The sequence below is a fragment of the Nyctereutes procyonoides genome, unplaced genomic scaffold (assembly GCF_905146905.1).
Source record: "Nyctereutes procyonoides isolate TBG_1078 unplaced genomic scaffold, NYPRO_anot_genome, whole genome shotgun sequence".
Classification (NCBI taxonomy): domain Eukaryota; kingdom Metazoa; phylum Chordata; class Mammalia; order Carnivora; family Canidae; genus Nyctereutes; species Nyctereutes procyonoides.
In genome coordinates this window covers 36,184,936-36,208,182 of record NW_026575142.1, presented here as the reverse complement: position 1 = coordinate 36,208,182, position 23,247 = coordinate 36,184,936, and the positions used below count along the sequence as shown (strand labels likewise).

At 40.6% G+C, this 23,247-nt stretch overlaps 1 protein-coding gene across 10 annotated transcripts in view; it reads right to left on the bottom strand.

Moving 5' to 3' along the window:
- Positions 1 to 23,247, bottom strand: part of SEMA5A (semaphorin 5A) — a 476,790-nt gene that overhangs the window by 243,659 nt on the left and 209,884 nt on the right. For all 10 annotated transcript variants that reach the window (XM_055308003.1, XM_055308002.1, XM_055308007.1 and 7 more), the window contains one exon: positions 14,986 to 15,085. In XM_055308003.1, the coding sequence (XP_055163978.1) occupies positions 14,986 to 15,085 (100 nt within the window). The remainder of the gene's footprint in view (positions 1 to 14,985; positions 15,086 to 23,247) is intronic.

Sequence of the window (23,247 nt, the reverse complement as noted above, 5' to 3'; positions counted from 1 at the left end):
TAGGTATACATGTGGGATTGGCAAGAAAGTCAGGGAAAATGGTGTGTGTGTGTGTGTGTGTGTGTGTGTGTGTGTGAGACACTAAGGTAAATCTCAATTATTAACTGACTCTCTTGACCTACTTGGAATGGACCAAAGGACACAGGCAATGGATTCTGCATCCGAGTTGAAATAAGACCATACAAAACCATGCAGGCCAGAGGACAGGGAGCCCGGTGCTCCGTGTGCCTTATAGCCAGTCATTGCCTTCTCCTCGGGAGTCGTGCTGGCCTCGGGTTCCCAGCAGGCGGAGGCTGGGCACTTCTGCGAGTGCCCGCGCCCCGATGCTGGTCCTTCCCCTGCAGGAAGAGGTTTCTGTTGGAAGCCTTGCCTCAGCTTGACTAAATACAAATAGACGCTGCTGTCACGTTCCCTCGTCAAAGGCATCCTTAATCCGGGTCTGCACAGAGGGCTGCGAGAGCTGTCTGTAATAAGGGGGGGGTGGGTGGGTGGGTGTCCTCCACAAACAGCTTAGCGGCGGAGGTGGCATGTGCCAAGCAATGCTTCTGGGAGCTTCTCTGGCACTATTTCAGAGAGTAAATTGGAGGTTCGGAAAGAGTGTGGTGAAGAGGCCACTGAAGTGGTTTGGCGAGGCAGCTTCCACTGAGTGTAGGATGGCGGTGCCCCCCGTGCTGGGGGACAAACCGCGGGCCCTTGCCCCTCCTGCCCGAGCCAGGGTCCCCGTGTGCCTAGGAGTAGCTCTGTGAGAGCCAAGGCTGTGCCACGACACAGCCTCGTGAAGGAAGCACTCCCACCTCGGTCTTCTCATCTGTAAGGGGGGGGCTAATCACCCACCTACTCCCTGCAGCTGTTGTGAGCCTTACATCCAAGGAGAACAGTTAGAGAGGTCTCTGAGCCACTGCAGGCACTCGATCAATTGTAGCCACTTAGAGACAGTTTATTGCAATTACTGAAAATACTGAAATTTCCAGACACACTGAAATTCCCAATATTGTGCAGAGAAGGAAAGAGAACTGCTGTCCAGCCCTTTCGGATTTGAGGTAAAAGGCAGCGCGACTCTCTTGTTCAGGTGCGGGGGCTGTTGTCACTAGGGATGGTATGGCACTGCGGGCTTTGTAGAACAGAAGACAGCATTGTTCATCTTGTCATGGTTCTGGGTTACAATCATCACATGCTTCAACTCACTAGCTCTTTTAAGAAAGATTTCTTCTGTAAATACTTTCAGTAAAAGAAATTATGCATATTTTTGGCCAATTAAGTACCTAAGGGGTCTGATGAGTTGCAAGGCCACCACATTCCCCACCCCTATCTCCCTTTCTCTCTCGCTCTCTCTCCCTCTCATACACCCACCGCCCTGCCATACACACACAGGTACACATGCACACATGCATATGTATCTGGGAACTTTCTAGAAAGGCACTTCTCATACACACACTCAGAGCTGGAATGACCTTCTCACCATTGAGGAAAGAAGATGGGAGTGTCCACCATGTTCTGTAGAGCTCTGGACAGGATAAGTGGAGAGGAAAGTTCAAAGACCTCTCTCTACTTAAGGAGTGGATTGGAGGAGGTAGAGAGATCATTCTCTGAAACTTATGGGTCCAGCTTTCAGGTCCACATCTCCCCAAAATCCCTATATTGAAATCCTAACCCCCAAAGGTGATGGTACTAGGAGGCAGGCTTTGGGGAGGTGATTAGGTCAGAAGGGTGGAGCCCTCATCAGTGGGATTAATGGTCTGGTAAAAGAGGGCCCAGAGATTCTTCACCCTTCTACCACTCAAGGACGGGACACAGCAAGATGCCGGCCATCTGTAGCCCAGAAGAGGGCCCTCCCCAGAAGCCATCCATGCTCTCGGACCCCTACCACTGAACTGTTGACAAATAAATTTTTCACTGTTCATAAGCCACCGGAGTCTGTCAAGTTCTGTTCTAGCAGCCCCAACAGACCAAGACAGGAAGACACTGATCTGTGTTAAGAAACACGCCACATTCTCAGTCCACATCCCCCCAAGCAAAACTAACCGCACTGACCATGCTTTTTTCTGCCCATCAGGGGTCGGACTGGAAAAGTAGCCCTCCCGCCCCCACCACTGCTGGTGAATTCCAGCCATTTGCTCTCACTATTTGAACACCTACCAACTATGGTGCCCTTACTACCATCTGGTCAGTAAGAAATCAGTCTGGTAGAGACATGCAATAGGTAAATCGAAGGGAAAGAGAGAGAAAGAGCCACAGTAATTATGAGATGCCACCACCACCACTACTGCCACTATGCCCAGTGCTCCAGTGAAGAGAAGCAATAAAAAACACAAGAGCTTTTCTTTTGGTATTTTCTAGGTTGCAAGATGCAAATTCGTCATTATTTTTAAACCATCCTCAATTTTTTTTAATCTTAAAAAAAAAAAAAAACAGGCAGAGAATTCAAGAATTCTAAAGCTGAGTCGTCATTGGAGGGTATACACCTTCAATTTGCCAATGAGGAAAAGTCTGCATATTGAGAAGTGATGTGATTTATTCAAGATTATTAAGACAAGATAAAGTGCCAGGATTAGTATCAAGACCTCTCACACCGTGCTGCCCCTTGACACACTGTGCCTTTCAGCTTCACCAACCGGTCATCCCATGACCCCTTCCTAATCCCACCAGCACGCACACTCACACTCACACCCACTCCCACAACACACACAGACACACACAGTAAGAGTTCTTACACCACAATTATTTCATGGCTTCATTGTTCATTCACAGGTGCATCTACATATCATTTTGAGATGATTCATGTCTTGCACTGCAAATGGCCAGTTTTTGATCCTGCGTAATTGATTCTTAGCCCTGGGATGAGATCTGACTGCAACAAATGTCTCCCCATTAGTCGAACATGTTAATGCTACTGGTCTGGCTGATTAAATGGTGCATTCCTTCTCCCTATTTCCCACAAATTCTTCCTGAAATTGCCTGCCCATACTTTAAGAGTGTCCATGTTTCTTCATTTAGGACATGAGAGAGCTAAGCTATACCACCTCTCAATATATTTAAGTCACACACCTTAAGTATATTTAAATCTTTTAGTTTCTAAAAGACCATGACCCTTTTTAGATATGAAATAGTTAAGAGAGCTACAGGAATATGTGACCATCGGATGACTTATTATCCTGACATATTTTGATAAATTCCTGAGAAATATTTTGAGTATTTCAAATATTTTAAATGAAATTTCAAATAATTTTAAAATAATTTTAATATTTCATATTTCAAAATAATTTTAAATGAAATCTAGTATGTAAGAAAGGAAGGAGAATACTTTTTTCTTTTTTCTTTTTCTTTTTTTTTTTTTAGAGAGAGGGAGACAGAGGGGTGGGGGCAGAGGGAGAGGGAGAATCTTAAGCAGGCTCAGCTTGGAGCCCATCACAGGGCTCGATCTCTCTACCCTGAGATCACGATCTGAGACGAAATCAAGAGCCAGATGCTTAATGAACTGAGCCACCCAGGCGCCCTGGAAGGATAATTCTTTATGAACACAAACTCATTCAACAAGTACCTACATATAATATTTGTTAATTATAGTCAACTGAATAAGCTAACTTAAAAATTTTGAAACTAGAATTATTAGAAATATGTTATCTGTAACTTTGCAGAGCTTCAACATCTATTTAAGGTTGATCTTTGCATTGGTTGGTTACATTTTTGTTGCTAATTTTTGCTTGATTTGGGAGACAAAGAGTTGGTAGGGGCGCTCAAATATTTGTTTAATACATGACTGTGGTCTACACAAAATCCAAGTAGGCAAGTTAATGCCTTCCTGGACCTTCCCATGGTAGAAATATGTAACATGGAAATATGTTAACATAGAAAGTGTAACATGTATCACTTTATCTATCATAATTTTCAAACATTTAAGATACCTTTAAGAAATGAAATACAAATGAATCATTTGTGGAATTCCCTAATCACCTCCCTGGAACCTAAGAACCTGACAAAACACTGTGTGGATTCTACTATTCGCAAACGCCTTTCCTCAAACTATTTGGTTCCAAGTACAACTTTGAGTCCATTTTTGCTATTGGAAAAGTTCCAATCCAGCTAGCAACATGAGGGACCTGAAATCTCCCAAGATAGCTTGATCCATCACAGTTGAGGTCAACAACCTACGAAGTTAAAGATTACACAAAGAAAGAAAATCTTCTAAGGGGAATAAAAAAATTGATATTCCCAGATGTTGGGCCACTTGCACAGTAAAGTAAGATCTATGGTCCCCTGCAAGTGGCTGTTCTCCAGGGAATTAGAGAAGAGGCAACCACTTTATCTTGCAATTGTGAGCACACAGATGAGGAAAAACAATATATGTGAGGTTCACGAGAAAGGCTACCAACCTTTCCAACGAGAAGGAGTAATGGTTCTGGCTCCCCGCCAACAGGGAATGCTAACAAACTGTTTCATACCAGTTCAATTTCTCTAGTTAGAGCAATGCTTTGAGCCACCCAAAGCATTTAAGTGGTCTCATTCATCTTCATAACACCCTGAGATGTAAATAGGTAGTAATAAGGAATATTGCCATTCTTCAGGGACAAAGGCACTGGTGCAAGAGGTTAAGAGATCAGAATTTTTAGAATGTATTAGTTATACAGCTTATAGGGAACTACTCTGCATTTTCATTTCTCCCCTCTCATTAACAGAAGTACACAGCAAGAGTTTGCCACGTTGCAAAGGTTGGGTTTTATGACAACACTAAATAAAAGTCTGTGTTTTTCTTCCCTTGGTATGCATCTCCTTTTTTTCAAATGCCTTGAAATAAAATTTGACATTGTGAATTCAAATGTAATAACTGTATTACTTTTAGGAGTAATAATATATGAGAGATACATAGACCCAACAGACTGAATAATTCAAATCACAAAGCCATTAAATTTGGTAGACAAAAACTGACAGTCTCCCCACAAGACACCTGCATGTGTTTTCGCCCTCCTCACCAGAGTTTCTTTCTTATTGATTGTAGGATTGCATAACTCATCTCTGCCTCCCATCAATCCCCCAGTGGCCTATTAGCAACAAATCACTAAGCACAACAATATATTCTCAGAGGGAGCAGTGCGGGCCTTAATAGACGAAGTTCATTTGTGTCTTCATGTAAAGTAATAAAATTCAGCCGGCATTAAAGAAAAGGTTGAGCCATCACGAGCATATTAACTAAATGACTCATTTTATCTAGAGACTCTATAAAACTTAACTCTGACCTCCATTAATTATGAAAGACACAGGTGTTTTAAAATGACATTCTCTTAGAATAACTCAATTGGTCTCTGATGAATATAGCTATAAAATCAAAGAAGAAAACTCCAGGCTCTTATTGAACATGTAGATTAGAGGCTTGCTTATAACTGAGGAGCAGAAGACCGAATAATGAAGACAGACAGGTATGCATTTTGCACTAAGAGAAAGTGAAGACAGGATAGCAACTAAATCCATCAAATGCATTTAAACAATGATGAGAATGACTTCTCTTTCTTTTTAATAAAAGCTTAGACCATAGCCAATCATGAAACAATCTGAAGACAAAACACGCCCTGGAGCTGACGTCAACTGAGAGGCCAGCCTCACCTATAACCTGGGCCAACTTTCTCCTCCCTCATTTTTCACCACTGCAGGGTTCCATCATAACTGTCATCAGCTGAGTGCACAGAGCTTGAAAGAGCAGCATCCCCCCTAAAGCCCAAATTTTCAACTGCACTGCTAGGCTTGAATATTAAAATATAAGCTCATGATTTTGAGGTAAAGGAAAAGTGATAACTTATATCCTTTAAAGCAAAACTAAAAAGTCGTTTATAAAAATTATTGTATTATTTAAATGTAAAAAATATATAAATCATATCAATAACCTTAAAGAATTTGAAGATTTAATTTCATCCTCTAACCAACTCAGGTAGCTCACCAATCCACCTAAAATTGTTTTTCCAGAGACTTTCATTATCCAAACAAATTCCAGGAGCCTTTACGTTTTCTGAGATTGTAACCATTCTAAAAATATCTCTTTTGTGTGCTTTTTCCACAGATTTTGGAGGATTTAATTATTTTTTTAATTATTCAGTTGGACTACATTTAGATTATAGTTTGAATAATATGCTGTTATGAGCTACCTCTTCTGTCAAAATTGGTCCTCAAAAATAATAAGTATATGTATTCTAGACTATGAAAATTTAAAAATTCTGATCTTATTATTGTTGTCATGAACATATGTGTCCAGTATAAACTTCCCCAAAATTGCATCAACTTATTTCCTTCCTTATCCCCAAAAGGTTACTTCAAACCCTTTAAAAATATTGGTTATTAGGAAAGTTTCAAAGAATTCATCAAAATTAAGAACAAATCATTTTAATAACATTCTTGTATGTTTAAACACCCATATTAAAAGGCACAGAAAAAAGACAAAAAAGGCACCGAAATAGTTGGGAGAGCTTCTTGTTATTAGCAAGTAAAATGAAATAACAAAGATGGATTCTGAAAGTTATGCAATAATTAAGACCAATGCTGTTAGCAAATTGCAGAGACATAAAATCATAAACTTTTTCCCATAAGCACATTTAGGGTCAAAGTTATTAATCAATATTATTAATAATCACACTGATAATTTAAATTTTATTATGTTCTAAATATTACTTGCAAATCCCTCAGTGCTTTAAAGATTACAGATAATGACTTATTGCTCCAAATTTAACTCACAACTTCTGTTTTTGGGAGTCCACTGGGTATTTGATTTGTTCCTTCCCATTTTTCAGTTGATAGAGATCATATTTCACTTGAAAAAAATACCAACTGAACTATCTTATGATTCCTTTAACCTCTGCTTTCTTAGGAATATTCACTCCTCAAGTGATCTCCATATACAATTCTTTTTCTGGGTCATTTTCATAGAGGTGGAAAATTTTTTTTTCATGTATCTTCAAATAATCAAACTGTAGCTTATTCTCCACATGCTTAGGGCTAGCTAATGCCATCACAACAAGCCACACTCCCAAAATCTTGCTCCAAATCTCACCTTTGACCCTTGCTCTCTGCCACCCCATTCCAGTCACCATCAATCATTGTCAAACTCAGCTCTGAAATATGTCTCAAATCTGACTCTCTTCCCCATTCCCACCACCACTGCCTGAGTAACATTCTGACACCTGATCCACAGCTCCCAAGTACCATCCCTACCTCTGAAATCCTCAAACTCTAGAACACTCTGCACATAGTACAGTAGAAGTATCTTCCCAATGCAAATCTGAGCATTTAAATATGTAGGCTTAGAAATCGTCCAAATTTCTAATGCCTTTAGCACAAGTTCTCAAATCTGCCAGTCTAGTAGATCCTCAGAATTTTGATTAAACCAAAGATTCCAACATTACTTCCAGAAAGTCTAATTGCAATTGAACTGAAGAGAAGTTGGACATCTGTGTTCTTGTAAGGCCCTGCAGGCGACTCTCATGACTGCCAGAACTGCAATCACTGGTCTGGAGGATTAAGTCCAAGGTCCTCCATGATCTGACTCTACCTAAAACTCCTGCCTCCCCTGCAACTACTTCCCCTCTCAGTCACCAAATGGTCCAGTCAAGCTGAGCTCTTCTCAGCTTCATCAGGATCTCCAAGGTTCCCCAGGGTACGATCCTTCTGGCAAGAAGACTCTTCCATCTGCCAGACTCCTGCATTTCCAAGGCCCACCTGAAAGGGCACTTTCTCAGTATATCCTTTTCACTCCCAAAGATCATCATGTGTCTTAATTTGTAGGCTTTCCAGGGCTCTGACCAAGGCCTCCGTGGGCAACTCCAATTGCTTGTGTTTCTCCTACAGCCACCAGCCAAGAGTCAGCACTTTTTATTTAAGGGCCAGAGAGCAAATGCTTTGCCTTCAAGGACAGTCTCAGTCACAACGACTTACCTCTGCCGGTAAAGCTCAAAAGTAGCCACAGGAAATACACAACTGAATAGGTGTGGCTACGTGTCAATAAAACTTTATTTACAAAAACAGGAGCCAACCCTGATGCCTCAGCTTGCCAGCCTTGCACTAGATTTGTGCTAGGCTATAAAGTCTTCATCAGGTGGAGACTACCCTTCATCTTTGTTTCCCCAGTGCCTTAGATACTTCCTGGCATAAAGTAGGTTCAATAAATATTTGATGAATGAACAGTCATGAAAGAGTAACTGAGTGAACTAATAAACTCTGATGGACCCTACGTGGGACTGGCTGGGAGCAAAGCTCTCAACACTCAAACACTGCAGCAGACACATACACTCAAAGTAAAGAGGATGATTAATTTTTATTACACTGCTTTGTTGGCTCATTCATGCATTTTGGAAAAAAAGGACTTTATAACTAAATAAATAACTGTTCCGCTAGACTTATCTGTTCCCCAGTTCTAGCAGGGAAGAAAAGACAGAGATTCTTCTTTTTTTTTTTTTTTAACAGCAAAAAGAACAGGATGTACAGAAGTCTTTCCCACCAGAGTGTCTGTAGACCACCTCTTGGTTAAGAGCTCACACTCCTGGTCCCCTTCTTTCCCACTGTGTCAGCAGAACTGGGAACAAGGGATAGAAGAAGCTTCACTTTGAATGAACAGTGGTGATACTCAGGTACCCTGAAGTCTGGCAAATATTTCTGGACAAAAGGTAACAAAGCCAGGAGACAATGAGTAGGACTTTTTAACACAGATCAGATTAATTAATCAAATGAGCCTCCTGGAAGAAAGGAGACTAGTAGGTATAAGAAGGAGGAAGATAAGCCAAGAGAATCCTAAGAGAAACACACATCTACAAATCTTGTGCCAATGCTGAGAAGGAAAATCACAAAGAAAACATTTAAACAACAAACTAAAGGATAAAAAAAAATAATCGGGTAAGCGTCCACCTGTTGATTTAGGCTCAGGTCAGGATCTCAGGGGATCGAGCCTGAGTTGGGCTTTGTGCTCAGCAGAGAGTCCACTTGAGAGTCTCTCCCTCCCACTGTCCTCCTCCTCTTTTTCTCTCTCAAATAAATAAATAAATCTTTTAAAAAAAAATTCCAGGTGAAGACCAGGAATGAAAAGTGCCATCCATTTTTTTCATCGCCAGCTGTTTTCCCTAAATCATAATTAATATAAATACAATGTAAACATCATCACTACCCTGGGTTTCTTTGCATTATGGGGGTCTACTGCTTTCTGGATTCACTCCTAATTGCTGACTTCACTCCACGCAGCAGGAGTTCACCTTAAATGTGTAAACTTAACTAGAAAGTATCCTTTGGAAAACAGAAAAACATCGTGGCTACTGGAAGCAGAACTGCTGATCTTTTAAAAATCTCCATTTTTCCTTTTAATCATATGCTGCTTCCAACAGATTAATTCTAAGGTAAAACTTTAAACTGAAAATAGCAATTAAAAATCACCACTACCATGGGGGAAAAAAAAAAAAAAGAGTGAATGACACTGGTCAATTAAAAAAAAAAAAAAAGACTTTACATGAATCTAAAATTCAGCTCTTTGTTTAGATCCAGTGGCAAAATCATTCTGAAAGGAGAACTTAGTCTAATTAAATAAAAGCCTGCCCATTCATTCAATGTGATCTTATGGGAACAGATGCTTTGAATACTTAAAGCAAATTCAGTGGGAGCATAACAAAAGCAAGTTCATCTTTCCTTTTTATTTTTATTTTTGCAGATTCAAACCATGGGAAAAACAATGCTTGAAAATAAAACATTAAAAATTTTCAAGGCTAGTTTTTGTGACTATAAGGAAGATCAAGCTCTGCCTTGAAAGCACTAGGGTTTCTGTTTTAGTTTTTAGTAATAAACATGCTCATTAGAAAGCTATACAATGTATTGTATAGACTAATGTACAGAAATATCTTCCCGCTTATGGAGATAGTCCATATATCCATTAACTGTACAGGCAAAGGCAAAGGGCTCTGGGCAAGGTGCAAAGCTTTGAGCTGGGCCTCATGTCAGGTCATGTGTACAAGGAGACTCATGCATCCCCATTTACCCTTTCCCTTGGTCTCTCCCTAATGCATCCATTTCATAATGTGACTTTAATAGAATTAAAATGTGAAATTTCCAAGGTCATAAGTTGTTACAATTATCATCAATCGTGATTGTGACCCAACCCAAGTATTGAGTCTATGAGCTTCAATCCTACCACCTTAAACAACCGGCAAATGATTGGGCCTCCTGGAAGCCAAGGTGCTTGTATGAAAGCTTATGGGTGAGGGTTCTTATTGAAATATCATAGGCTATGAGACTATGCCCTTCAATTTATATGTTTATATTGCACTGAAGCTAGTTAGAGAAGAGTAAAATAGTCACAAATCAACTGAGAGGCACTTGGCTGGTATAGTAAGTTAAGAGTCCAACTCTTGGTTTTTGGCTCAGGTCATGATCTCAGCTTTGTAAGACTGAGCCTGGCATTGGGCTCTGCACTCAGCTCAGAGTCTGCTTCAGATTCTCTCTCTTGCTCTTCCTCTGCCCCTCCCCACCCCTGAGCTTTCTCTCTCTCTCTCTTTAAAATAAGTAAATAAATCTTTTATTTTTTAAAAAAAATCAACTGAAAGACCAAAAAAAAAAAAAAAAAAAAGGAAAGGAAAGAAACTCACTTCTCTTTGATGAGAGGCACTTTTCATTACTACTATACGGCTTTATGCTTTATAAAAATGTGGTTTATCAGTAAATGCCCCAATTATATTTGATCATAATCAAACACTAGGTTGGATGCAAAGCAAGTTTGTTGCCATTTAGAATAACATTTGAATTTAGTACAGAATCACTTATCATCCTTGCAGTGAACTTGGCACAATAAAGACAGATTCATTTGGAAAGACAAACAGTGTATGTTCTCATTCATTTGGGGAATATGAATAATAGTGAAAGGGAATATAAGGGAAGGGAGAAGAAATGTGTGGGAAATATCAGAAAGGGAGACAGAACATAAAGACTCCTAACTCTGGGAAACGAACTAGGGGTGGTGGAGGGGGAGGAGGGTGGGGGGTGGGGGTGAATGGGTGACGGGCACTGAGGGGGACACTTGACGGGATGAGCACTGGGTGTTATTCTGTATGTTGGTAAATTGAACACCAATAAAAATTAATTTATTAAAAAAATAATAAAAAAATAAAAATATAATCACCTGCTTATTTCCAGCTTTACAATTCTATCTGCAACAGAACTTAGACTTACGTCAACTTTGTGAACTATTATTCATATCAATATTTTTATAGTTATTATACAAAACCTCTACACCAAAACATATTTCTTTACTTTGGAATTTTTCTTCCTATATATAAAAGATCACGAAAAATACGATAAAATGTCATGGAAACTGCCTTTAGTAGGCTGTTTGACAAAGAAATCATTCATAAAATATTATTCCAATCATACAAACAAATAGAAATTAAATAATGTGGGGAAATAACTGAAAAGGTAAACTGTGATTATTTCCAAAATTGTGGTCTTTTTTCTTTATGCTTTAACTGTATTTTCTAAAATGCTTCAGTCTCGTCATTAAAAACCCAAATGCTATTTTAATTTTCATAGAACCCTTTGGTGAAACAATATATGAATGTCAATGCTATTAAAATAATATAAAAGATAATGTGCACCTTGGAAATAGTAAATTTAGGGATCTTTCCAGAATCTCCACGAACTCAAGATGCAAGTACCTTCTGGGACTATATAACCAAAAATCACTTAAAGGGACGTCTTCCTTTTGCAGCACAGCACAATGAACTTTTTGTGAGGAGTCCAAAGAATCTTTAACTGAATTCAATTTCAGAGACAACGCGTCACTGGCATAAAGTGAAACAACCCAATAAATGGCTTTGCAATGCCAAGTGTTCATCATAAGAAAACAAAGACTATTATCGTTTTCCCACGTTTCATATTTAAACCATTACAGAACTCTTAAATACGCACCTGCTATGTATACTTTTTTGCTAGGTCAAACCCTCCCAAACAGGAAGCTGAGGGCTGAGTTATTTTTAAAGTTTTATAACTGGCTCACACTCCCTCTCAAACTTTCTGAGACTAATCCCATCAAGTTTCCTAGTAAAATTCCTCGCTCAGTGAAGTCTGCCAAAAGCGCACATGCACACGTATGCCGAAATCCCTGGACATCCAGCAGAGCTACCCCACTGATGCCTGCTTACTGCGTGCCTCTTACTATGACAATCACTTTTCATGGATTATTTTATTAAATCCTCACAACAGCTGACAGGGGTAGAAATAATTACATCAATTTTAAAGATGAGAAAATTAGACACGGAAACTGGCTTAAGGTCACACAACTGAGCAAGTCCAGTCTACCTCTTTCTTCCTTTTCCTTGTTTATCAAATGCCTATGAGGTCCATGTACTAGTGTTCCAGAACAGAAAATAGAGTCTATGTTCCTGGGGTTGCTTACCTGAAATTCAAATTTAAATTGTGCCTCCTGGACTTTTATGTGCTAAGTCCAGGGATCCTGTAGTTCCTGGTCACCATGCCATACCATGTGCCAGGTGGACTCAGTGGTTAATCTGATCCCTCTCCAGCATGGCTGGACTGGGAATGTGGACATAGGGACACTGGGATGGATACCTTCAGGGACAGGTGTCCTTGTGGACAGTTCCCCAGGGCTGTCTCCCATCAGGACAGAACCATGACATATCTCTTCCAAGTGCCAATGTGCTCAGTGGCTTTTCACATCCATTAGGAGAATCTATGTCATTTGCCAAAAGCCAAACACCCACAGGGTGTAGCATGTGTGTGCTGCTCTCCTGTTCGTGCAGCACCACACACCTCCAGAAACAATGGAGAGTCTTTCAAGTCAAGCTCACAGGCAAAACTTTTCCAAAGTTCTTTAGGGTTGAATGAAGGACAGAAGTTTCAGCTCTTCCAACTGAGGTCATATTTGCACCTTCTACACCAGCAGCTGGCTCCTTCCCCTTTGCCTAAGACTAAGAGTTCATTTTCCCTAAGGGTTAGCTTTGGGGCTAGAGATTGCCATGCCATTGTGTCCTTGCCCAGACATGGGAATCTGGGATAAATCTTCTGCAAAACCCAATCCATTTTCCCCTGAGGATCTTCCCAGATGCAGAGTGGCACAGATACAAATCACATCCTTGAGGTAGATATATTGACTCAACAGGTATCTCTATGCTTCTGCCAGGGGAGAAACTATGCTACATTCTAGAGAAACAAAGAAAAGACCATCACATCCTCCACCATCTGGTAAGTCAGTATCTGATAATGGCAGGTGGGGTGTGGGTGATACCCGACAAAAAATAATGCAGTAATGCAGTTAAGGAAGGTAGATGAGAAGTGTGCTAACAAGACCACGTAGAGCAGGCGATGGAGGAACTCAGGCCCAGGGGAAGACTCCTGAGCCAGAACTCTTGACTACAAATATGAGCTCAACAAGTAAGAGAACTTGGGGGAAGGGGTAGTTAATGTTCCAGGAAAGCAAAGAAGTTTGTTACCAAATCCCAGAATAAGAAAGAATCATTTTACAGTGGTGGGCAATATAAATAACTCCACATGCCTGGGCTATGAGAGAATGAAAAAAAAGTGGAGTTTGTAAGGGATGTGGAACCACAACCACAAGGCAGAGGGTGTTGTGGGCAACACCAAAGCACCAGCATTTATCCAACAGGAGCTACCAAAGTGTGTGGGGGTGCATTCTAAAAAAGATGGCGTTGGCCATGGTACACAGGAGGAGGACAAAATCTGGAGGCTAGAGGACCAATTAAAACCCCCGCAACATATGGTCCAGGCTCCCAGTGATGAAATGTGTTGGAAGTCGGCACCTGAAGTCCCCCATGTATTCCTCACGTGCCAAAGTAAGTCCAAGTACACCAAGTAAACCAAACCACTCTGTCCTCACTGTCAACTCCAAAATATCAAAAGAAATGCAGGTGACATGCTCAGTGCTAGGAACTAAGCCAACTTCTGTCTATGCTTTTGAAGTTGTGCCCATACACCTCAATGTCTTCAAGGGTTGGGTGGATGCACAAGGGCTCCTTGAGATCTGAGAGCCAAAGCGATTATTCTAGAAACTGTTCAGTGTTTATCTAGAGTGCCCAGAGTATAAGTCAGACTGAGCTTCACTCAGCTATATGTGGAAATTGCATATCCTCTCTTGCTATGAAAAGTATGTTTTATAATCTAGTAAAATTGACCAAAAGAGATATAACCATTCCAGTGCCCAAAGTGCTTTGCTAGAATGCCAGAAGAGTCCAAATGGCCTCTTTCTTCAAAGTTAGCATTCTTCAGAAGAAAATGGTATGAAGTATTTTTCATACATCATCCTCAAAATACATTGGCAGGATAAGTGATTTGAATGCAAGGATTATGCCTATTTTCTGAAGAAGTAATGATAAACAGAAGAGCAACAATTCAAGATCTGTTCTGATGGTGTTCTAGCAGCCTCCTCATTAAACTGGAATGTCAAGTGTTGACCTGGATATAGGACCTTAAAAGAGGTAAATAATAACAATTTCCTTGAATTCTCAATAGACCGGTAAATGGTGTAATCATGGTCTCAGAGAAAGGTAACAATAGGCATTGGAATGGATGTCAAATGAACCTCTTGACTCTAGAATTTTCCTAAAGAACATACCGAGACTGGAGTAAAAAATGCCTGCATCTGAAATCTTGAGTCCAGCTTTTATTAGACATCATAATATGTCCTGCCTCAATGTCCTCATTTCTACCATCAGAATGTTGACAATACCTACCTCTCAGCTTTCACGGAAAAAAATGAATTAGTTCCTGTCAGAACAGTTCCTGCCACATGAGGAGCACCCAATAAATGGGTGTAGCACCTTACTACAAAGAGCAGGTGTCATCCTATTATTAGTAGCATACTTTATGGTACCCTTATTCCATATTTCATTCTTAGAAGTATTACTTAGCACTCATCAACTATGGCAGAGAAGCTCATGTGTAGCTGCATCGATGTCAAATGAAATCCAAAATTATCTGTGGTGGCAAAACATTAAGATCTCTCACCTTGCTCCTACAACAAGTTCTTTCTGTCCTGGGTCAAATGTTAACTGCGAGAAATCCACAGCATTCTTCGCTCTGAACTCCCGTAACCAGGGGCCAATTTCTAAATAGGAAAAATAAATAAATGAAAAGATAAAAATGAATGATTTTTTTCCTCCAGGGACCACAAAAAGTGCACATCAGGTAGCAAACATTACATTTCAGAGAGGATTTGGAGGTCCCCTAATGTGAGCGCTTAGGGGCCACTGGAAGTTTCCATCAGAATGTCACATAATCCATACTGAGAATGTGTAAAACATAGAGGGCAGTCACCCAATAAAGAGTGAGCAAAGCATCCGCACTTGGGTGTGATTTACAAGCCAGAGGTGCATTTTCCTTTGGGCTCTGGCCTGGGCTGAAAATCATGCAGCATTCACAGGCTTCATCAAGGGAATACTGAATGCCAACAAGACCATTTCCTGTGTGTGCTCACTGGCAAGAACTGAAGACTTGAGAATCACAAAGCCCTCCTGGGGATCCAGGACAAACACAGGGGTACCAGGAGCCCTCCTTGGAGGAGAACAGTATAGGTCCCTGTCTTCAGGTTTCTATTTTGGCCCCATGATCAGGCATGTTAAACACATACAGAACTTTCTAGATGAGAAATCTAGTTACTTCTAGGGCTTGCTGGCATTTTTTTTCCTAAGGGAAACCAAGAAATAGCCACCCTTTAGAAACAGGTTTTTCACAAGACTGTTTCACAAGACTCCTATGATATGGCCTCCAGCCTAGAGTCCATTTATTGTAACATGACAGCATTGGAGAGCAAGAGAATGCTGCTTCAAGAGCCATTTTTGCAATTTTTATTAGCACATTTCTAATACCACAAAAATACTCTGTGAGTTGCCTGCCAGTTGTGCCTCACCTTATCATTATTCCTGACAATTAGCCATGTTATCTGTCATTTTTTTCTTGGATTTACGATTTTGAGTGATATCACACTGACTAAAGAGGCACATGACTAATGTCACACCCACAAAGTCATTGGTATCGCACAGGAATAATGTCTTTTAACAAAAGCAGATGCCAAAACCAGATTTAATATGGAAATATGCCCACGTCACATAACGTGTCCCACACAAACACCTTTGTTGATGTGATTGAGATGGATTATTTTCCAGGAATGGCTCTGTATGGCACTTCTCTGCTACTAGTTATTGAAGGAAAAAAAGGTCATGGATGGAAAGCTGTTCTAGTCCACATAGAGGAAACCAGGGTTGAGTTCTATAGAGACTTGTATTTGGGCCTTGAATTTTTAATATGTGTCTTGATTCTTTTTAGAAATTTCTATAAATTTACTCATTTTATAGCCAAGTCATTTAAAAGAAAACACTTAATTATAGTAGAATATGTACAAAGCCCTGGAGCTATAAAAAGTTGTTAATAAATGGTGTGCTTCAGGAGTTCGTAATTCAGTTAGGGAACTAGCGCTAGTATCTTTAAGCACAGTGTCTATGAATAGAAGATCTCTTTTTTTTTTTTAAGATTTTATTTATTTATTCACGATAGACATAGAGAGAGAGAGGCAGAGACACAGGAGGAGAGAGAAACAGGCTCCATGCCGGGAGCCCAACATGGGACTCGATCCCAGGACTCCAGATCGCGCCCTGGGCCAAAGGCAGGCGCCAAACCACTGAGCCACCCAGGGATCCCCTAAATAGAAGATTTTTACAGGCATTTGTAATATTATAGAAAGTACTCACACATAAAAGCAAGAGATGATGGAGGCCCTAGATAAGAGGAAAGGAAAGATCTGACTGCATATGTACAGTCAGACTCGGGATGCTACGGTGCCCCTAGGCCATATTCCATGTTGCTCATCCTCTTGCCCACCATGCCTCATCAGTTCTGTTTCTGGAAGAGGGAGCCAAAGGCTCTTTTGTCTGCAAAGCACACAGCACAGTACCCAAAATGTGGGAGGCCAGAATGAATGATGCAATAATGAAAGAGCAATGGGTCAGTGAATTCAAGAGAAGAAGAATGAACAATGAACAATGAAAGGAGAGAGGGTAAACAGAGAAGAGAGAAAGGGACAGTAACTCAAGAAACCACTGGCAGGTGTCTTTAAATATAACTGTAAAAATATCTGCTCACAGGTTAACACGTTTGGACTTGGCTTCACCCATGCCAGAGAGGCTTTGAAATGTTCTCAAGCAAGTACTTGACAGATGAAAGCAGGTATCCTAGGAAAGTGCCTGGGCCACTGGTGGGCAGGATGGGGGCAGGAATGTTAGCTGTTGGAAAGCACCAGCATACACGCTAGGTAGCGGCTACGCGAATGGAAGGATGTGGTGGGGGAGCCTCAGGGGCCTGATAACCAACTGGAGGTAAGGCTCAGGTAACAAGATGAAGATAACAAAATCTTTCCAAGACTGAATGAAGAGGAAGATAATGATGACAAGACACAGGCATCAGGAGGTGAGGGTGGTCTGAGAGAGAGAGAGGACAGTTTCAGCAGCAACAACAGGAAAGGTCACGTGTGAAGGATGACCCCAGAGCCATTGCTGAGCATGGCTAACATCTAGAGGTGCCTGGAGAGCTCTCTAGGTCAAGAGCTTCATCACACAGGCAGGAAACTCATGCCCAGGGAGCCCTGCCAGGGACTGAGTCCCCGCTCCTGAGTGTCCCTCTAGGGCTCTCTTCTCCCAAACTTACAGCTCCCAGAGCCAGGCACACATGTTGACTCAAGGGGGGAAGAACAGGAGGTTTCATGAGGCCAGAACAGAGAGGCACAGGCTGACCTTTGCGCTGGAGGGGTAGAAACATGAGCCATTTAAGGGGAGAGGGGGCTGCAAAAAGACATTAGGAGAGCATCAGTGAACCTGTCTCTCATGCGTGAGTCTCTCTTTTCTGTTAGACGAACGGGAAGAGTGGACAACAGCGACCAGGATGAGGAGACGCACTTAAGTTTTGGTTCCTACACTGAGCAAGGAGGAGGGCTACACGGCTTCCTAAAACACCGTCGAATAATAAAACGAGGCCCAAAGACAGGGAAAGACAAGTGAACAACATATAGATTTATCACTATTGTTCCCTTTTCTGTATTTTAATTTCCAAAATGCTTCCAGGGGATTTTTATGGTCAGCACTAGATCACAGTTCAGTGATCTGCACATTCTCTTCTTTCTTTTTTGATTTTCCTGTGCATTCCCCCAAGTCTGGCTATCTTGACTTTGCATATCACACAGCCTCTACCTGACGGACTACCATGAAGGCCTGGAGAGAAAGCTCCAGCACCAACTCATCCCTAACTGAGAATGCGCCTGTCCCAACACCCCTTCTCCACCACTTTCCTGGCAAGATCAGGGGCCAGAGCGCTCTCCTCTATGCCAAGACCAGCCCTTCCTCCTCTGCTCATCCCACTTCTTCCCTCTCCTTTGGTCCCTTCCCTAAATCACCTGTTCTCTCTTCTAATATCTCCCATGTTACCAGGCTCCTTCCCTCTGTCTGGAAGTAAACACAAATTCCCTCATAAATAAGTAAGTAAATAAATAACCTTTCAAAATACATTTTCCTTACACTCTTGTTATGACAGTGTCAAACACCCAAGACAAAATGTATAGTAAACTGAGCCTGTCCCTTCTTTGAGAAACTGTACCTCAGTTCCACATGTGCATTCCAACAACCCCTTAAAGAACATGGAATCCCAACTCTATACAGCTTATTTCAAAGATGAGACAAAGAGATAAAGCTTCCTAATGCAGATGGGAGGCAACTGTGATCCTGATAATCTTGCTAGTAAGGCTGCATAAAGACATTATGAGAAAGGAAAATCATTGTATAACCTCATTTAAGAACATGGCTGAAAACATCGCTAAGGAGAGCTGTGTATTAGCAAATCATACAAACACACACACACACACACACACACACACACACACACACACAGTGTTTCATATGAGATAGGATCTATTCCAGAAAAACAAAATGGATCAACAAGCTTAATGTCAGAAGTCTTAGCGCCGCCTTCAGCCCAGGGCCTGATCCTGGAGACCCGGGATCGAGTCCCACGTCAGGCTCCCTACATGGAGCCTGCTTCTCCCTCTGCTTGTGTCTCTGCCTCTCTCTCTGTTTCTCATGAATAAATAAATAAATAATCTTAAAAAAAAGAAAAGAAAAGAAAAGAAAAGAAAAGAAAAGAAAGAAAAGAAAAGAAAGAAAAGAAAGAAAAGAACCGTTAGGGATACAGAAAGCAAGAAGAATAGAGTGTCAAGTAAGGCAGGTGAGGACAGTCTGACCATGAGGCAGGTGGTGGGGCACAAGCTCAGCAAAAGCCACAGAAAGGTCAGGGTGACAGAGGAGAGCAGGAGATGGCACATAGCACCTGGCAGGTTGAGGATACAATTTTCAGTAACATGAACTTTCTTAATAGACGCTCATTTCTCCCAAATAATGGGTTTACCTTTTTCATCTTTCTCTCTTCTGATCTTGCTGGGAAAAAAAAAAAAAAAAAAAAACCCACTTGATAAAATGGAACATAAACATGGCAGCCAATACCACCGTGTTTGGAAGTTAAGTAGTAACATGAAGTCTGTAACTTCAAATTCAATATTTTGTAGATAATTTTTAATATTTGATAGCAATCATTCTAGTTAATCCATTCTTTACACAAATAGGGCTTTTTAAACAGGGCCTCTGGCAATGACTTTCTATTGCATAAGTAGCTGCAAAGATACATTTGTTCTTTCTCTTACCACTATGTAAGCACCCATATGATTGTTTTGCAAAGATTTTAAAAATTTCATTTATTTATTTATTTGGCAGAGAGAGAGACAGAGAACATAAGCAGGAAGAGTGGCAGGCAAGGGGAGAGAGAGAAGCAGGCTCTCCTCAAAGAACCTGATGTGGGGCTCAATTCCAGGACCCTGGGATCACAACCTGGGCCAAAGTCAGACACTCAACTGACTGAGCCACCCACACACCCCATTTTGTAAAGATTCTACTAAAAAGTATACTGATCCAATTTTAAAAAGAACCTAGTTTTGGGACGCTTGGGTGGTTCAGTGGCTGAGCATCTGCATTCAACGCAGGGCATGATCCCAGGTCTTAGGATCCAGTCCGGCATTGGGCTCCCCACAGGGAGCCTAATTTTCTCTCTGCCTATATCTCTGCCTCTCTCTCTCTCTCTGTCTCCCATAAATAGATAAAATAAAATCTTTTAAAAAAGGAAAAAAACCCAGTGTTACAGTTTTAAGAAATATCTTTTATGAAAGTGTCAGCATTAACAAATTTGGTTCCAATGATGGTATAGATAAACTAGAAACTTAAGCTTACAGATTCAAGTTAGTCACCCCCTACCTAGCCCCAGAAGAAGATATAAAATCTTTTTAAAAAGAATAAATGTTACTATCAAATAAAGATTCACTCTAGAGATACTGAAGGTAGTCATGTTTATAAGCCAAGAAGCTTTTGAGATACTGATAAATAAGTATCACAGGGGATTCTGGTGTGGAAGCCCAGGGCAGGTCCAGAACCTGACAGTCACTGGGAAAACCAGATCGATGGCTCCTGTGAGAGCTGAAGCCTACAGCACTCGCTGTCAGGAGACCATGCTGACTGGTGGGCAAACCTGAGCAGTGAAACCTTTCGGGTCAAATAAGAGTGGCTCCAGGTAGCCTGTTCCATTCTTCACTCCAAACATCAGTCAATTAAGGAGTCCAGAAAGCAGGATTGAGAAACTTCTTTGGAAGCCTTGAAACCCATACTGGAAAAACCTAACAGGTAGCTTCCCAAGCAACACATTACACATTTGAAAAGTAAGAAGATGAAAGAAAAAAATCAACATCCTCTTCATTTTGAAAGTGAATTGATTCCCAGGGATGTATACTGTTAAATAAAAACTGCCACCCACTCAGTTTAATAAATAATGCATCGATTGTTTCTGCTGTTGTGATTATGAATAACAATGATCTACATGTCAGTTAAGATCTAAACAAAAGAGTGTTCCCATTGCCACCGGTTAGGTTTTATGTTCCAAGGGTCTTGGTGCAATGAAGGCAGGAGAAAATGTCAATAATCATGCACTGATCAGCTTTATTAAAGCAGAGAACATTCTGGAAGGAGAAAGATAGGATTCAGGCAGAGTCTTTCGGCTGGATGGTTCAGCAGTCTAGGCCACACAGTTCTGATGTAAGGGGACAGGACAATGTCCTGAAAACTCAAGGGTTGGGTCCTCACCTTCCTCAGAAGGTCATTCGTGCTGGTTGGAGGAGGAGAGGTGCAGAGTAAACTCTTGGCTGAGCATTCTAGAAGTTCTCCTTGTCTGACCTTTCCCCAAGTTGTGAAAGAAACCATTCTACATCAAAGATACCTATTACTCTTTACAGGTGGCATGCATCTCCCTTCCATGGACGTCCTTTTCAACTTCAGTGCATTACATGACCAATCTAGCAAGACAATCTTAGCTAAACCATGATTGGAAAACAAAGGAGTGGAATTTTTAAGAAGCCATAAAAAGAAGAATAGCAAGGCAGGTCAGTGCTGGTTTACTGCACCGTCGCTGGACCGCTACCAATTTTCTTCCTTTTCCTTTCCCATCTGCTTTTTTCAGGCATGTTCCTCCAACCACGATCATTCAGAGCAAGGTAAGTGTGCTTCAGGCAGCAGGTCCTAGCACCCCATGCCATGTTTCACCCCCAAAATAAGATACATCCAGGTTTTCAGTTATCTGAGTCCTGCCCGAAAACCTTTAAGGGATTAGAATAGATTTCAGTTCTAAGCCTCACATGTTTGTCGAGTGACAAGCCAGGGAAAACACTTCGCCAGGGAGGAAAGATGCAAGTTCATCATCATTTATGCTTATGAAAAAAATATCTATCAGAAAAACTGATGTCTCCTATTAACACTTTTTTTTTTTTGGTTACTGTCTATATTATCAGTGTTTACTTAGTTTCAGGAACTATAGTAGATACCCTTACATGTTAACAGTGTCTTATTTCATTTAATGTTTATAATCCTGTGAAGCTAGAGCTATAATCTTTCGTGCAGAAATAAAAATTAAAAAAAATAAAAACCCTGAGTTTTTGACAAGTTACACATCTTGCCAAATGTAACATAAGCGGTAAGCAGCTAAGCTGGAATTTAAACCCAGGATAGGACTAGGGCAGTGTTGCCATGAGGTCCAAATTAAAAATCAATTTTCTCAAGAATGTATAAAGTACATTAATCCTTAGCACCTAGTAATATATCAGCATGGATTAATCTATCAGAAATGGTAGCTGCCACCCATCGAAAGAGCAAAATTAGATAGAATGGAAGAGGTGGTAATTTTCAGATGGGGGGCAGGAATATTCCAGTGCAAGCTGCCTATTGGGCAGAGCACAGCTGGAAGAAAGAAGGTCCCAGAGAAAAGCAGAAAGAAACCAGGGTCCTTCACAGGCAATAAGGAATCCCATGGAAGAAGATCCCAACAATGGAAGATACACTGTCATTTTTTCCTCCAAGACAGGTCCTGTTTACTACCTCAGCTAATGCAGAAATATGCCAATATTCTACTCACCTTACTTTAGCTTTCTAGAAAGACTGAAAAATACCAGGCCAATTTTGTTTCTCCAAATGTAAAGACCAATTATTTTCTCTATAACTGCTATCTAGAACTCCACAGAGTCAAAGTAGGTATAGTAGGACAGGACACTGGCTATCCTGCAATCCACCGCCCAACTCTATAGCTTATAAAACTAAGGGCAAAGAAGTTACATGACCACCCAAAGTTACATGCCAATGAGGATGAAGTGGAAAATCCCAAGTCCAGTGATTTCTTTGCCAATCTATATTCTTCTCCATCACAGCACTAGTAGAAAATCCATCCAAATGGGAATACCATCATGTGGTCTCTGAGCACACAAAACTTTCTAAATCATAGTATTTTCAAGGGCCTAAAATGTCTGTATCTTGATTTAGATCTCAATATATTCATCTGTATGTTGGCATGTATAAATTATAGGTACCGTGTGTTTATTTGCACATATATACATATACAGATATATAAATATGTATATTAAGTGTATTTTTACATATACATTTATACCTGAATACAGATTTATATAGTTATACATGTATCTAGAGACATCAATATGTTCATTTGTATATATACATGTGTGTATATGTAAATACATACATTTACACATATGTATTTGCAAAAATGTATATAAGATATATATATCTGTATATATACATATATATGTTAAAGACACTAAATTAGAGGGAAAAAATCTCAAAAGATTGCTAC